Consider the following 15,865-nt stretch of genomic DNA (forward strand, 5'->3'; position numbering starts at 1 on the left):
AATATCAGAATAAATCATACCAAATGTATATGGAAAAAACAAGAATGGTTGACTTAAATCCATAAAAATCCCCAACCTTTACCCTCAGCGAAGGGTGGAGATTAATTGGTCATAAAATCTCTAAAAATCACTATTAATAGATCTGCAGCTATGATCACCAATCAATTGGTAACCTTATTGCTTACTTATAAAACATATGTTAAAAACTATAAAAATCATACAAATCTAAAATATTATTCCACTCATGACCGCATGAATACATATGTGGAATAACGAATCATAAAATTCATCTACCTACAGAATCTATCTAAAAGTCATTTAAAAAACAGTTGAGGTCTAGCTCAATAGTGGCCACCATCCATTATGGATAAGGAATATCCCGAAAGGCCAGCTATTGCGGATCCGTCGGAATTGCACTCAGATGGAAGACTATTTGTCCCAGTCAGATTTTTTGAAGAACAAGTTTATGCAAAAAGGGTATAAAGATGAAGAGCTTACTAAAATTGTACAAGAAGTAGCTAATATCCCCAGGGAACAGTGCCTGAAAGAAAAAGTAGTACAAGGAGGGGATCTACAACATCAATTAAGTTTTATCTCTGGCTTTCACCACCAGTATAAAGAAATCGAGAACATTTATAGAAAATACTGGTACATTTTGTGCAAGGATAAACACCTGGGAGGAATATTACCTGCACATCCAAGGTTCATTTATAGGAAGACCCCAAATATAGGTGATCGGATAGTGAAGAAGATTTTAGATCCACCTAAACCGAGATCCTTATCTTTTAATTTTAAAGGTTTTTTCTGCTATAGGAAATGTGTTTGTTGTAAAACAGTGAGGGTCAGCAATAGAGGCATTACCAGCGTTACCAACAGAGAGGGGGAAAGGTTTGATATTAATGAATTCAGTACGTGTACCACTACACATGTGGTATACCTCATGTGGTGCCCCTGTGGCTTATATTACGTTGGGAGGACTAAGAGACAGTTAAAGATCCGCATTAGTGAACACCTCACCAACATAAAAAATGGATATAAGTATCACAGTGTATCCATGCACTTTAAGGTCAAACACAAACAAGACCCCTCTCTGTTGCAATTTTGCGGCATTGATGTGGTCCACCCTTCCTGGCGGGGTTCCAACAGGGTAAGGGACCTATCACGGAGAGAGACGGAATGGATATTCCGCTTTAAGAGTTTAACCCCGAGAGGCCTCAATATTGAGCTAGACCTCAACTGTTTTTTAAATGACTTTTAGATAGATTCTGTAGGTAGATGAATTTTATGATTCGTTATTCCACATATGTATTCATGCGGTCATGAGTGGAATAATATTTTAGATTTGTATGATTTTTATAGTTTTTAACATATGTTTTATAAGTAAGCAATAAGGTTACCAATTGATTGGTGATCATAGCTGCAGATCTATTAATAGTGATTTTTAGAGATTTTATGACCAATTAATCTCCACCCTTCGCTGAGGGTAAAGGTTGGGGATTTTTATGGATTTAAGTCAACCATTCTTGTTTTTTCCATATACATTTGGTATGATTTATTCTGATATTTTGATATTTTGATATTTATCTATTTCCTCACCATAGCCAGGGTAAACGGTTTTCAAACATTTTTATTTTTGATTTTAATATGCTTATTACATCATAACATGGGTTTTTTAATTCATATATGTTAAGAGATGGGATTATGATATATGGAGATGTGAAGTTTGATATATGGTTATATATATGTGTACCGCTTTAATATGTGGAACGCACAGTATACGTTTTTTTGACATGTCAGGGGGAATAGCGCTGTCCGATAGCCTGCCATTCCGGGATGTATAGGTACAAACTGAGATGGATGGTAGGGATCTCACAGTGCCAACTAATGCAGTTATACTGAGGCGTGTGCTGTGGAGAACAGCGGGGGTTTGTGCTCACGGGGACACTCGTAGAGCGCAGACGCTGAATAAAGATATGCGCACGCGCACTGAGGAGTCTCTGTTCGACGGGTAACCTGGAGAGACATGCGCACGCGCACTAAGACGTCTTCAGTTTGATTGGAGAGAGGAGGGTATAAAAGGAGTGATGGATGTCTAGGACGGCCTATCCCATGAATAAGGTACAGGCGTATCGAAACATGTTGGGGGCGTGGCCGTAAGAGAGATAACACCACGTACTAGTGACAGGAAGAAGCGAGCTGCACGGCTAACCAAGAGGGGGGACAGCTTTACCCATCTATATAGCAAGCGGTGAGAGGGTGAGAGACACTTTGAACGCTGTGTATTAGAGGGTCCGCCGTGACCGCATACCCCCTAGGAGGTTGACCTCAGCTGCTGTGTGATATTACATTGGATGGATTGCTGTGGAGTTTACTGTGCTTAAAATGTTTTTACACAATGTGAGTGGAACTGTTGGAATGTATTTTGTAGTGTGATATATTAAAGTGTTTGACGTTATTACACTATTGGGAGTTTTTTTCTATTTCTATATGGAACGAGTCTCCTGGATTTACAGGCTGTAATCCTTGCCAGTTGCAATAGCCATCTATGCCTTTTAGCCTCATACGATAGTGGAGGCATGAGGAGCTGGTGAGTGGCTGTCCATAGGGAGAGTGGTCACTGAACACAGAGGTGTGGTGGAAGAGTACAATAAAAGAACTCACATTTCTACAACAGAAGGACTTGCTGTGGCACATTACATGCTGTTTTTTGATCACTATCACGGACACTATTTGTTGCACTCTTATTTATGGACTGTATATTCATTTTCATTTTACCACAAGGGAATTATGTATAGCAACTTTTGAGTAATATTTACACTGAGTCACGTTATGTATTATGGTGTTTATAATTTAATACGTTTGTTGAATATGAGGTGGGGATATCATTAAGATATATATATATATTTTTTGCATATATTCTCACTATAACATATCATTTGGGTGTAAGTTGAATTGCACCATATGTAGATATACACCAATAAAATAGGTGGTTAGATTTAGTATTTTGTTATATTTCACCGTAGGGGGTGAATTAGATGCGTTGAGATTAGCGCCACAATTTAATTTGTCACGGGAGGAGATTATTATTTATCACTCAGTACAGATTTAAATTCTATTTCAGCATTGTCTCATTTGTTAAGTGGCAGCTATAGGTAGGTGGTGTTGACTGGATGTTTAATATCATCTAGTTGTATTATCCAAGGCGCAGGGGGGTTAGACCTAGTATAGGGTGGATTGTATCTAGGAATAACCGCATATTTTATTAGAATAGAGAAATACAAAGAAGATTCTAGAAGTCACCAGAGAGATCATGGAGGAGAGGTGAGTGGTGCTGGGAATTCTGGGACATTATCCAGTAACAGACAAGGGATGTGTCTGGATGGTGACTGTATCATTGTGTGTGTCAGGTTCCTATAAGGTGTCAGGATGTCACTGTCTATTTCTCCATGGAGGAGTGGGAGTATTTAGAAGGACACAAGGATCTCTACAAGGACATCATGATGGACAATCAGCCGCCCCTCACATCACCGGGTAAGAGGAGACTTTATTGTAAAGGAGAGAGCAGTACGGAGGGTCCACCTAGATCCCCCATCATCTGATAAACACATAGAAATAATGTATTCAGTCAGTGTGTGTGTTTCCTACAGATGGATCCAGTAATGGGAACCCACCAGAGAGATGTGCCCGTCCTCTGTATTCCCGGGATTCCACACAGGAAGATCACACCATCCCTCACCATCATCAGGTAGATGAGGAACAATCACTGATAGTATCATTAGGATCTGTACATTATCTGCATTGTTACAATTGATGTCATTTTTATTATATATTTAGAGTGGAAACCTGAGAGATTCTAATATTAAAGTTAAAGAAGAGATAAAAGAGGAGGATGATGAGGATGGGGTGATGGAGGAGTCAGCGTCTCTAAAAGAACACAAAGATCTGTACCAGGACACCATGGTGGAGTCATCCAGCTACAGAAACCCACCAGAGAGATGTCCCTGTCCTCTGTATTCCCGGGATTCCACACAGGAAGATCACACCATCCCTCACCATCATCAGGTAGATGATTGACAATTATTGGTAGTTCTGATTTATACACAGGATGTTTGTCACATAAATTATATTTTGCAGAGTAGAAGCCATGGGGATTATAATATTGATGTTAAAGAAGAGTATAAAGAGGAGGATGAGGAGTATGGAGTGATGGAGGAGTTTTCAGAAGGACACAAGGATATGATGGAGCCACCTAATACCAGGAACCCACCAGAGAGATGTCCCCATCCTCTGTATTCCCGGGATTCCACACAGGAAGATCACACCATCCCTCACTGTTACAAGGTTGGTGGGACGGAGCTTATAAAACACAGACTCATGGAGACACTGTGTGGATTTTTTATGTGATGTCACATTAATAAAGCTTATATCTTACAGATGATATTCACTTTCATTTTCTTGATTTAGAGTGGAGATCCAATTGATATAGAATTTGAGGTTAAATCAGAAGAAGAAGAGAGGTATGTGAGGGATGATCAGCAGTCTATGGAGGAGGATGGAATAACGGGGACATTTATAGAGGAGGACACTTCTACAGAGATCAGCACAGGTGGGTCAATAACACTAAATACATTCCTCCACCCATACTGCTCACTGATTGGTCCAGAGTAGGGCGGGGACTGGGTGATATCAGCCTGTAATCCCCTGGTCACTTTCCTGAGCTGTGTTCCCCATCCTGTATTCCTGTATTTCTCTCGGATAATCTTCCTTCTCTGTGCTGCAGACACAATTTATGTATCTAGACTGGATTTATGGAGATTCTGGGGTTCAGCTGGCAGCAAAATGTTTATTTTCACCATAGGCATTACTAGACCGAGGCACATAGGGTATGCGTTTTGGGTCTTCTGCCCCATACCCGGGTATGACAAGATCTCTGACAGACAATTCTCCCAGGATTACTTGTTCTGTTGTTTGCTGGTTGTGCCAGGTGGAGGGATATGTCTGTATAGTCTCAGACCCAAGTCACTGAGTGCAGTCTCAGGAGATGGGAGGCAGCGGTGTGGGACCTCTGCAACTTGTCTCAAGTAATTGTTTAAGCTTCCACTGATTACTGAATACCAATATTATGAGTCCTGACCCTTACACTGTATAATTTATATTGTACATTACATACTCCTGACCCCTGCACTATATACTCTATATTGTACATTACATCATTCTGATACTATAAAATCCTAACTGTTGTATCCTATATAATAAGTTGTACATTACATTGGCCTTACCTCTTTTACACCCATTTTCTACCAGCTGGACATTTTATATCTGATGATTTGATTGGAGCACAGACTTTTACATGTTGATAATAATGTGATAACATCCCCAAACTTTGGAACCTTAAACAGAAAGTGATAATGAGGGAGGAGTCAATAACCCAATGATGGTGGTCTTCAGGATCATTTCAGTCTTCATCTTGGTTGTTCTCCCCCCATCCTCACTCTCTGACCTCCGGTGGGGCTCAGCCCCACTGTTATTCATGACTAAATCATGGACTAAATAAGGAAGTGCAGTACTTCTTATGTTGGGAAGATGGCAATGAGTGATGGAGGGGGTGGGGACACTCGTCCTATAATCCCCTCATCACTGTCACTCCTATAAAGGACAGTTCCCGTTGTTTCCTCACTCTCTGACTAAGGTCCACGAATACAGAAATGATCTAGTAGGAGTTTCAGAGATGAAGGGCTGAAACAACTAATCGTCATAATCAATTATAATCGATTATGAAAATAGCTGTCAACTATTTTAATAATTGATTAGTTGGTCAGTAGATTAATTGGCCTCTATACAGAATGCATTATTTCTTTACATATCAGAAAATACAGCTCAGTACACCATCCATACATGTCAGTAAATGCCTGAGAACGTGAATGGGTGAGGAGCAATGCCTCATGGGACATGTAGTCCTGGGAAAGAGAAGGAAGCAAGTGATTCTAAAGGCAGAAGTTTTTATACCTTCCTATAGGGGAACTCTATACTATACTTTGCGGCTTCCTATAGGGGAACTCTATACTATACTTTGCGGCTTCCTATAGGGGAACTCTATACTATACTTTGTGGCTTCCTATAGGGGAACTTTATACTATACTTTGTGGCTTCCTATAGGGACACTCCCTATGAAGTCAGGAGGAGCCAGACGTTGGGGGGTCCAGAAGAGGAGAATCAGGGCTGCTCTGTGTAAAACCATTACACAGAGCAGGTAAGTATGACAAGTTTGTTTAAAAAAAAGAAATCCAACATTTACAATGATTTTAAGGTCTCTGTGCAGGGAAGATCAGCATCTGACTTCAGAGAAGGTTGATAGACTGGAGGTAATAGAAGGCATTATTATTACATAATGTAAAAGTTTACCAGTATTGTGCATTATATATAAAATTATTATATCCATAAAAAAAGTCTCAGCTTTCAGTATTACTTTAATATAAAAGTCCCCCCTCCCCCCTCTAACCTCCGTATATCTTCATGTGTGACTCCCAGGTAAAATCCCCATATATCCTACTTCTGGGTATATTTATTATTATATATATAATATAAGATATATTACTTTCACTATTTCACAGTATAAATGAATCCCTTATAGTAGTGATTATCTGCTGTTTTTGTACTATAAAGGAATATTTTTTAAACCCCATCATAACAGATGATTAAATAAAAATCATGCTGTTGCTACTAAATGTCCTATGCTGGCCATACATGGATCAATTTTTGGACAAGAATATTCACACAAATATTTGTATGAAAATTATTTGTACATTTAATGAATGGACGAGTGTAGTTCAAAAATTCTACTTGCTTTTAACATTCAATTTTAAAATGAATGTAACTTCTGAGCAAAAACCACATATACAATGTGAAAATTTGTTCGATGGAGAAAAGTTTTCTGTTCTGCTCCTTCGAATTTTCCGAAAATGAACGCCGATTTGACCCCGCTAATGGTTAGAAAATTGGATGAATGTTTTTTGAAAGAAAAATGAGTTTGTGTACGGCCAGCATAAGTGACATCAGGTGCAGGGAGCTTGTACCCACCTACCTGTCTATGACAAGGGAGTCTGTCATCCATCATATTATATTACACTCCTGTCTGATCATCTGCAAAACAGCGTTTTACCTCTTTTTTACATTTTAATAATGTTGATCTCTGATTCTGATATGTAGCAGATTCTCCCTCTAATAATACATCTACCTGTCTGTTATTCTCAGAGTGGATTAAATATACAACTATATATCTGGATATTTATATTTAAACAATAATCGGCCAACTAATCAATTATGAAAATAATCATTAGTTCCCACCCTACAGAGGACCCATTTACTAGTTACCTTGAGGGTGGAATTGTAAGATCCTCAGAGACAAAGCTGCCTGATGTGGGCGGAGTCCTGGTTTAGGGGAACCAATCTGCTCATGTCTAGTAATAATCTTTTTATTTCTATTTTAGTAGATGGACGGGAGATGAGGAAAACCTCAGAGGATTGTCTCACTTTGTCTCCAGACTGTAAAGTAGAAGATGAGGACATCACACAGTATAGTCCAGGAGAAAACCCGACTACCTCAAATGTCCATCCGGCACCACACAGTGTAGATGGACCATCGTATTCCTCTTATCCTGAGGAACCTCAGACTGTGAGGGACGGTGCCGTCCTTCCAACAGATAAGAGGTTTTCCTGTACTGAGTGTGGGAAGAGTTCCCGTTGTAAATACAGTCTTAATGTGCATAAAAGATCTCACACGGGGCAGAAGCCTTATTCCTGTCCTGAGTGCGGAAAATGTTTTTCAGTTAAGTGCAGTCTTTACACACATCAAAGATCTCATACTGGGGAGAAACCTTATTCCTGTCCTGAGTGCAGGAAATGTTTTATACAAAAATCAGACCTTGCTATACATCAGAGATCTCACACAGGGGAGAAGCCGTATTCCTGTCCTGAGTGCGGAAAATGTTTTTCAGTCAAGTCCAGTCTTTACACACATCAGAGATCTCACACGGGGGAGAAGCCGTATTCCTGTCCTGAGTGCGGGAAATGTTTTTCACAGAAGTCCCATCTTTACAAACATCAGAGATGTCACACAGGGGAGAAGCCGTATTCCTGTCCTGAGTGTGGGAAATGTTTTTCAGTCAAGTCCAATCTTTACACACATCAGAGATCTCACACGGGAGAGAAGCAGTATTCCTGTCCTGAGTGCGGGAAATGTTTTTCACAGAAGTCCAATCTTTACAGACATCAGCGATCTCACACGGGGGAGAAGCCACTTTCCTGTCCTGAGTGTGGAAAATGTTTTTCTCAGAAGTCCCATCTTTACAAACATCAGAGATCTCACACAGCGGAGAAGCCATATTCCTGTCCTGAGTGAGGGAATTGTTCCTCATTGAAGTCCTGTCTTCCTGTACATCAGGGATCCCTGTGATTAGCTTTGATTGGACACAGCTGATCACATGGTAAAGAGCCTTTGTCAAAGGCTCCTTACTGAGATTGGAGATGTGGTGTGTCAGAGCGACACACCGCACCACCAATCGCCACGCACCCGAGCGGCTTATTCTTCTGAACGATATATGATATCCAGTTAGGATAATGGAAGCCCCCACCTGGCCGTCATTCTGCTATAGGCCAGGCGGGAAGGAATTAAAAAATCATTTTAGGCCTGAAGATTATATAAAACCCCCAAAAACACTATATTTTCTGAAAGCAGACACCCTAGAGAATAAAATAGTGGTAGTTCTATGTTTTTTTGTCACACAATATTACCACAAAAGTATAGGAAACACAACATTTTAGTAAAAAAACACAATAAACTCCATTGTAGGGGGCACAAAAACACAATAAATTACCCAATTTTTTGGTAAAATATAAAAGCCAAGGTTGCACCGAGTAAACAGATACCCAACATATCAAACCTTAAATTTGTGTGTGCCTGTGAAATGGTGACCACCTTCAGTGCCCTACATTTTCTATAGGTGATGCTTTAAAAGCCTCCTATAGGTCATCAGTTTAGATTTACGGAGAAGGTCTGGTGATAGAATTATTGCTCTCATTCCGGTGTGTGCGGTGATATGTAACATGTGTATAACAATCAACGTTTTTAGGTGTAGGTGCCCTGATGTGTGAGTTTATGTTTGTACATGCGTATATGTGGGGGCGGGGCCTCAGATTTATTTTTATGGGGGGGGGTATGTGCCTGGGTTTAAACTTAATTTTTAAAATTTTATATATTTTTTTATTTTTATTTTTCATCACATAGAGCAGCCTTTTTCAACGGGGGTGCCTTGAGGTTTCTTCAGGGGTGTCTTGGCAAAATTCTGAACAATTGCCCCAAAATTGTATACAAGCCGGAGGGTGGATGAAGACTTTTATGCCTCATTTCCACTGAGCAGATCGGTTCGGGTCGGTACAGTTTGAATGGCCTAGAATGGTCCGGTCTTTTCTGGTGAGCGTTTCCACTGCAAGTGGGACCACAAGGGGCCATACAGGGTTTAGAAAAAATGCATCAGCATAGCACAGCAGAGGGTTTTCTGTCAGCCAATCAGTGGAATGTATCGTAGCTCCGCCCTAACCGAACCGTTCCATTTTCTATGGCCCCACATCTGAAGCAGGACCCTGAATGGAACGGTTCGGTTGTATGGGCCACTTTCATAATGGAAACACCCAAAATAGCGTACCGTACCGAACCGATCCGCCCAGTGGAAACGAGGCATTAGTTACACAAAGCCTCAGGTTTTCATTGTACACCATTACAACCTTCTAGCTGCCGACCTCCTAATGACCAATGACATCATGAGTTGATAAGGAGGATGTCAGTTGCCTGAATATCATCCTTGTTTGACCCTCCCCCGCCTCTCTCCATCAGCTTTGGGGTCTCATTAGCTGAGTGATGGAGAAAAACTGAGGGAGAAAAGAAACATTGGAATACTAGTCAGTACCAGTTTGCAAAAGTGTATTTGCTTTGGAAGAATAAATCACTTATAACATTGGGTGTCCTACGTGTATTGATGTTGTTGCATTATGTAGAACTATTAGAATAGTTTTTACATTTTAGATTGGGGCGCCCCAAGACTGTCCATAATTTTGGAGGACACCTCAAGACTGTCCATAATTTTGGAGGGTGCTTTGACTAAAAAAAAGGTTGAGAAACACTGATATAGAGGACTATGTAAATAAATTAATTAGGAAGGTCTGCGCTTAGGACGTGTGTGAAGGTTGCAGCCTCCCCAAAAAACCCCACAGGTTCTGAGGCTAATTAAATGTAGATAAGGCACCAAGTGAGTTTACCACCTTAATTAGCCATGGAACCTGTGTAATTTAATATGTGTTCGGGTTTAAAGGGAAGAGGTGACAACCATACTCCCTCCCCTCTACCCATCATCACCCGCTATGCTGGTCTCGGGTCCACAGATGGGCAAGAGGAGTTCGAGATACATAATGGGTGTGTGTCAGGGGGGGCACTTTACCGGGGGGGTGGAAACATTCACTCAGCCGCCTGAATGCTTCCATCCGACAAGTAAACCTGCCCCGGGTGTCAGGCGATAGGAATTGTACATCCCTGAGTTCATAAGGAGATCAGAGATCACCAAAGACATGGATGAAGTGTTGTACCATGTTGCTCATTGATAGCAGGAGAAAAATAAAAATGGAGTCATTGGCTGAGTACATTTTGTGCTGTAAGCTTTCACAAACATTTAGAGGTCTATTAAAAAAATAATTGGTTGAACAAATGTGACCATCATTGACCCAGCTGTGATGAATATTGGATGTATTTTATTTCATACACTGATTTCCTTGTCTCCATCTAGTGGTCATAATGCGGTATTGTGCTATTTTTACTAATGGAGGTATGTCAGGAAAAATACCCCATTATGGTTACTAGATGGAGCTGGCAATCATAGGAAATCGCTTTGCTACATTATGGCTGGATGAATGATTGTCTCATTCATCCCATGAATTTTCTATAAGTAGACCCCTAATGCCACGTACACACGATCGGAATTTCGGTCAGCAAAAGACCGATGAGAGTTTTTCGTCAGAAAATGTGACCGTGTGTATGCTGCGTCGGACTTCCAGTCGGTCGAATTCCAGCCAGCAAAAGATTGAGAGCATGTTCTCAATTTTTCAGTCGGGAAAAGTTCTTATCCGAAAATGCGATCGTCTGTGGCAATTCTGACGCGCAAAATTCCTACGCATGCTCGGAAACAATTCGACACATGCTCAGAAGCATTGAACTTCATTTTCTCGGCTTGTCGTAGTGTTGTACGTCACCGCGTTCTTGACGGTCGTAAGTTCAGCAAACTTTTGCGTGACCGTGTGTATGCAAGGCAAGCTTGAGCGTAATCCTGACGGAAAAGCCGTCATGACTTTTTCCGACGAGAAAACCGATCGTGTGTACGCAGCATTAGTTTCCTTCATCAGACATGGCTTCATACTAATACCTGAGGTCATAGTCATGCACTTAAAATTGCCAAAACAGCACACAGACCCCCCCCCCCCCCCCCCCCGAGGTGCTTCTATGTATTTTGGGGACCTTTAGAGGGCCTGTATAAAAACAAAAAGTAGCCGGCAACAAAATGTAATTTTCTGACATTTTAAACTGATTCATTTTTTCTTTGTAAATGTCACTTTTTCTGTAGCCCATCCTACAGCAAGAATGAGAAAATGTATAGAGACCCCCAAATGCATACCAGACCCTTTGAGTCTAAGATGGGTATTAAAGGGGGGTCCTCACACAAAAAAAAGTGTGTGCCCCACCAGAAAATCCATACCAGACCCTTAATCCAAGCATGCAGCCTGCTGACCAGGAAATGGGGAGGGACAAGCGTGCGGCCCCACCCCTTCTCCTGAACCATACCAGACCATGTGCCCTCAACATGGGTTGCCTTGCCAGGGGGGACCCCTCATTGTAATGTCGGGTCCCAGTAATATGGATGAAAATCAGTGAGAAACGGCATGGGTACCCCCCAGTCCAGTACCAGGGCCTTTGGGTCTTGTATGGATATTAAGGGGAACCCCGCACCCAAATTAAAAAAGGAAAGGTGTGGGGCCCCCAGGCCCTATATACAGGCGGTGCAAACAAGACAGGGGCTGTAGGTTTGTTGTTAAGTAGAATCTGTTTGTAATTTTGAACTGCTTCATTTTTAACATGTTTAGCTCCAGCCAAAAAATCTATTTTAATGCTTTTTGGAAAATCTAGGGAAGGGTTATCACCCCTGTGACATTTGTTTTGCTGTCTGTGCTCCTCTTAAGAAGATTTCACCTGACTTTTTGTCCCAATGACAAATGATTTTTGAAAATTTGGGGTTTTTTGTGAAACAAGGATTGGTGATAAAGCATCAGTGGAAAGGAGAAAAGTTTTTCCCATATTAACTCTTACAGGAGAGAATTTCCCTTCCTAGGGGTAGATTTCATCTCACTTCCTGTTGTCTCCTTCCATTTTCAAGTCGGAGTCGTTTGTAAGTTGGATGTTTGAAAGTAGAGGCCTGCCCTATATACTCAGCAGAAATTTGGGCCTTAGGTGTTGTTGTGGCCACAACACTGTAAGCCCTCACAGGGCCCTGCTGTGAAATATTAGATCAAGAATTGTAATTACATGCCCCTGTTGAACAGGGGCAGAAAAATTGGGCCTTTGGTGGTGGTGCTGGTGCCACAACACTGTAAGTCCTCACAGATACTCTTGGTGGGCGCAGAAACGGGCCCTGCTGTGAAAAATAATGATCAAGAATTCTAATTACATGGCCCTGTTGAACAGGGGCTGAAAAATTGGGCCTTAGGCACTGGTGCCACAACACTGCAATCCCTCACAGATACTCTAGTTGGAGAGCAGGAACTAGCCCTGCTGCAAAAAATTGCAATTACATGCCCCTGTTAAACAGGGGCTGAAAAATTGGGCCTTAGGCACTGGTGGCGGGACTGGCGGCGCCCAGAACCAAAAATGTTCTTACAAGCGATCATCATGATCATTGAGGAGGAAGAGGATAATTACTCAGTATAACAGGATAGTCACTCAGCATCAGCATAGGCAGTCTTTGAAGGGATCTGACATTTAAAAAAAATGTATTCGGTTACATCAGCATCAGGTGCTTGGTAGCTGGTGGTGATCCAAGACTGAATCATTTTTATGAAGGTCAGTCAATCGACCGAGTCGGTGGACAGACGCACCCTGTGATCGGTTACAAAGCCTCCAGCAGCACTGAATGTGCGTTCCGAAAGAACGCTGGATGCAGGACAGGCCAGTAGCTCAATTGCATACTGTGCAAGCTCTGGCCAGTGATCCATCCTCAAGACCCAGTAACCCAGACGATTTTCAGTGGGAAAGGTGTCCAAGTCAGATCTTGCCCCTAGGTATTCCTGCACCGTGTAAAACAGACGCTGGCGATGGTTGCTGGAACCGATCATACCTTGGGGCTGCGGACTAAAAAATTGTCTGAACGCATCGGTCAGACGGCCACCTTCTCCACCGCTCCTTCTTTGACTGACCGAAGCCTCAGCAACACGTTGTCCAGAAACAGGAGTTTGTAACCTCCCAGTCTCTGGGAACACATTGCACAGACCTTTCTGCAAGGCCTCCCGAAGATGTTTCATCCTTTGCTCCCTCTGCGATGGCAAGATAAGGTCCGCAACCTTACCCTTGTAACGTGGATCAAGGAGGGTTGCCAGCCAGTATTGATCCTTCTCCTTGATACCACAAATACGAGGATCCTTCCGCAGGCTTTGCAGGATCAGGGAGGCCATGCAGCGTAGGTTTGTTGAGGCATTTGGTCCGGAGTCCTATGGGTCACTAAGGGCGACATGATCCGCAGCCACCTCCTCCCAGCCACGTACAAGTCCATGTGTTTCTTGGGACTGTAAATGATCCCTTAAAGACTGCTGCTGATGCTGAGTGGCAGGCTCCACCTCCATACTGGCACAATCCTCCTCCTCCTCTTCCTGTGTGATCAGCTGGCACGCTGGAACACTGTCTAGATAAAGGGGGCCTTGAGAGCTAAGGAAGTCCTCCTCTTCCTGCCTCTGTTCTGCCTCAAGTGCCCTGTCCATTATTCCATGCAGCGTGTGCTCCAACAGGTGGACAAGGGGGACAGAGTCACTGATGCATGCACTGTCACTGCTCACCATCCTCGTGGCCTCCTCAAATGGTGACAGAACAGTGCATGCATCCCTGATCATGGCCCACTGGCGTGGGGAAAAAAAAACAAGCAACCCTGTCCTGGTGCCATAGTCGCACAGGTACTCATTGATGGCCCTCTGCTGCGTGTGCAGCCGCTGCAGCATGGCCAACGTTGAGTTCCACCTGGTGGACATGTCACAGATTAGGCGGTTCTTGGGCAGGTTAAATTCCTTTTGGAGGTCTGCCAGCCAAGCACTGGCATTATATGACCAGTGGAAATGCACACAGACTTTCCTGGCCTACCTCAGGACATCCTGTAATCCCGGGTACCTGCCCAAGAACCGCTGCACCACCAAGTTAAGGACGTGAGCCAAACAGGGCACATGGGTCAGTTGTCCCTGTCAGAGGGCGGAGAGGAGGTTGGTGCCATTGTCGCAAACCACCATTCCTGCCTTAAGTTGGCGTGGTGTCAACCACCTCTGAACCTGCACCTGCAGAGCTGACAGAACCTCTGCCCCAGTGTGGCTCCTGTCCCCCAAGCACACCAGCTCAAGCACCGCATGGCATCTTTTGGCCTGCATACTTGTGTAGCCCCTTGAACGCCTACGGAGCACTGCTGGTTCCGAGGACAAAGCACAGGAAGAGGCCATGGAGGAAGAGGAGGGGGTGGAGGAGAGGGGTGTGTCAGAATCATTAGTAGTGGCATTTTGGAAGCGTGGTGGTGGAACGACCTCCAACACTACTGCACCTTGTCCTGCATCCTTCCCAGCTGCCAGCAGAGTCACCCAATGCGCGGTGAAACTTAGGTAACGTCCCTGTCCATGCCTGCTGGACCATGAGTCAGCGGTAATATGCACCTTACCGCTGACCGCCCTGTCCAGCGAGGCATGGACATTGCCTTTCACATGCCGGTAGAGAGCCAGAATCGCCTTCCGTGAGAAAAAGTGGCGTTTGGGTACCTTCCACTGAGGAACCGCACATTCCACAAACTCACGGAAGGGGGCAGAGTCTACCAACTGAAAAGGTAGCAGTTGAAGTGCTAGCAATTTTGCCAAGCTAGCATTCAACCGCTCCGCATGTGGATGGCTGGGAGTGAACTTCTTTCGGTGGTGCAGCAGCTGGGGCAGGGAAATTTGCCTGGTACAATCTGACTTAGGTGTTCCGCAAGCAGATTGCCCACAAGTACTTGGCTGTGACACACCTAATTCTACACCTTCATTCCTCTCAGTGCAGGTCTCAGAGAGGACTGAAGGTATAGTGGGGTTGGAGATCTCAGCTGATGAGGAGCAAGGAGAGGTCCTGTTTGTTCTTTGGTGTGGGTCTTTTAGATACGCTTGCCAACGAACTGCATGGCAGGTCGACATATGTCTGGTCAAGCATGTGGTGCCCAAGCGGGAGATGTTTTGGCCACACGAGATACGCTTAAGACATATGTTGCAAATAGCAGCGGTGAGATCTGATGCACTCGTCTCAAAAAAGGCCCACACCAAAGAACTTTTTGAATAACGCGCAGAGACAGCAGCGCCCTGCACATGCGGAGCTTTGCGGTGTGATGCAGTCAGTGTGCTGCCCTTAGGCTGGCCCCTGGAGGACATCCTGCCTCGTTGGTGATGTGCCTCCTCCTCCGCCCTCCTATCAGGCACCCACGTTGAGTCAGTGACCTCATCCTCCCCTCATCACTGGAGCAAACCTGGCAGTATGCTGCAGCAGGGGGAGCATGACTGCCAGATT

General features: G+C 43.5%; 2 protein-coding genes across 2 annotated transcripts in view; one reads left to right on the plus strand and one right to left on the minus strand.

Annotated features, from left to right (window-relative positions):
- LOC141121795 (uncharacterized) overlaps positions 1-15,865 on the minus strand; it is a 329,972-nt gene that overhangs the window by 247,173 nt on the left and 66,934 nt on the right. The window lies entirely within an intron of this gene.
- LOC141121788 (uncharacterized) overlaps positions 1-15,865 on the plus strand; it is a 50,444-nt gene that overhangs the window by 23,081 nt on the left and 11,498 nt on the right. The window contains exons 9-16 of the mRNA XM_073611507.1: positions 1,602-1,606; positions 3,267-3,321; positions 3,408-3,531; positions 3,648-3,745; positions 3,835-4,062; positions 4,135-4,341; positions 4,465-4,606; positions 7,488-8,389. Of these exons, the coding sequence (XP_073467608.1) occupies positions 1,602-1,606; positions 3,267-3,321; positions 3,408-3,531; positions 3,648-3,745; positions 3,835-4,062; positions 4,135-4,341; positions 4,465-4,606; positions 7,488-8,389 (1,761 nt within the window). The remainder of the gene's footprint in view (positions 1-1,601; positions 1,607-3,266; positions 3,322-3,407; positions 3,532-3,647; positions 3,746-3,834; positions 4,063-4,134; positions 4,342-4,464; positions 4,607-7,487; positions 8,390-15,865) is intronic.

Source organism: Aquarana catesbeiana, unplaced genomic scaffold, assembly GCF_042186555.1.
Source record: "Aquarana catesbeiana isolate 2022-GZ unplaced genomic scaffold, ASM4218655v1 unanchor232, whole genome shotgun sequence".
Lineage (NCBI taxonomy): Eukaryota > Metazoa > Chordata > Amphibia > Anura > Ranidae > Aquarana > Aquarana catesbeiana.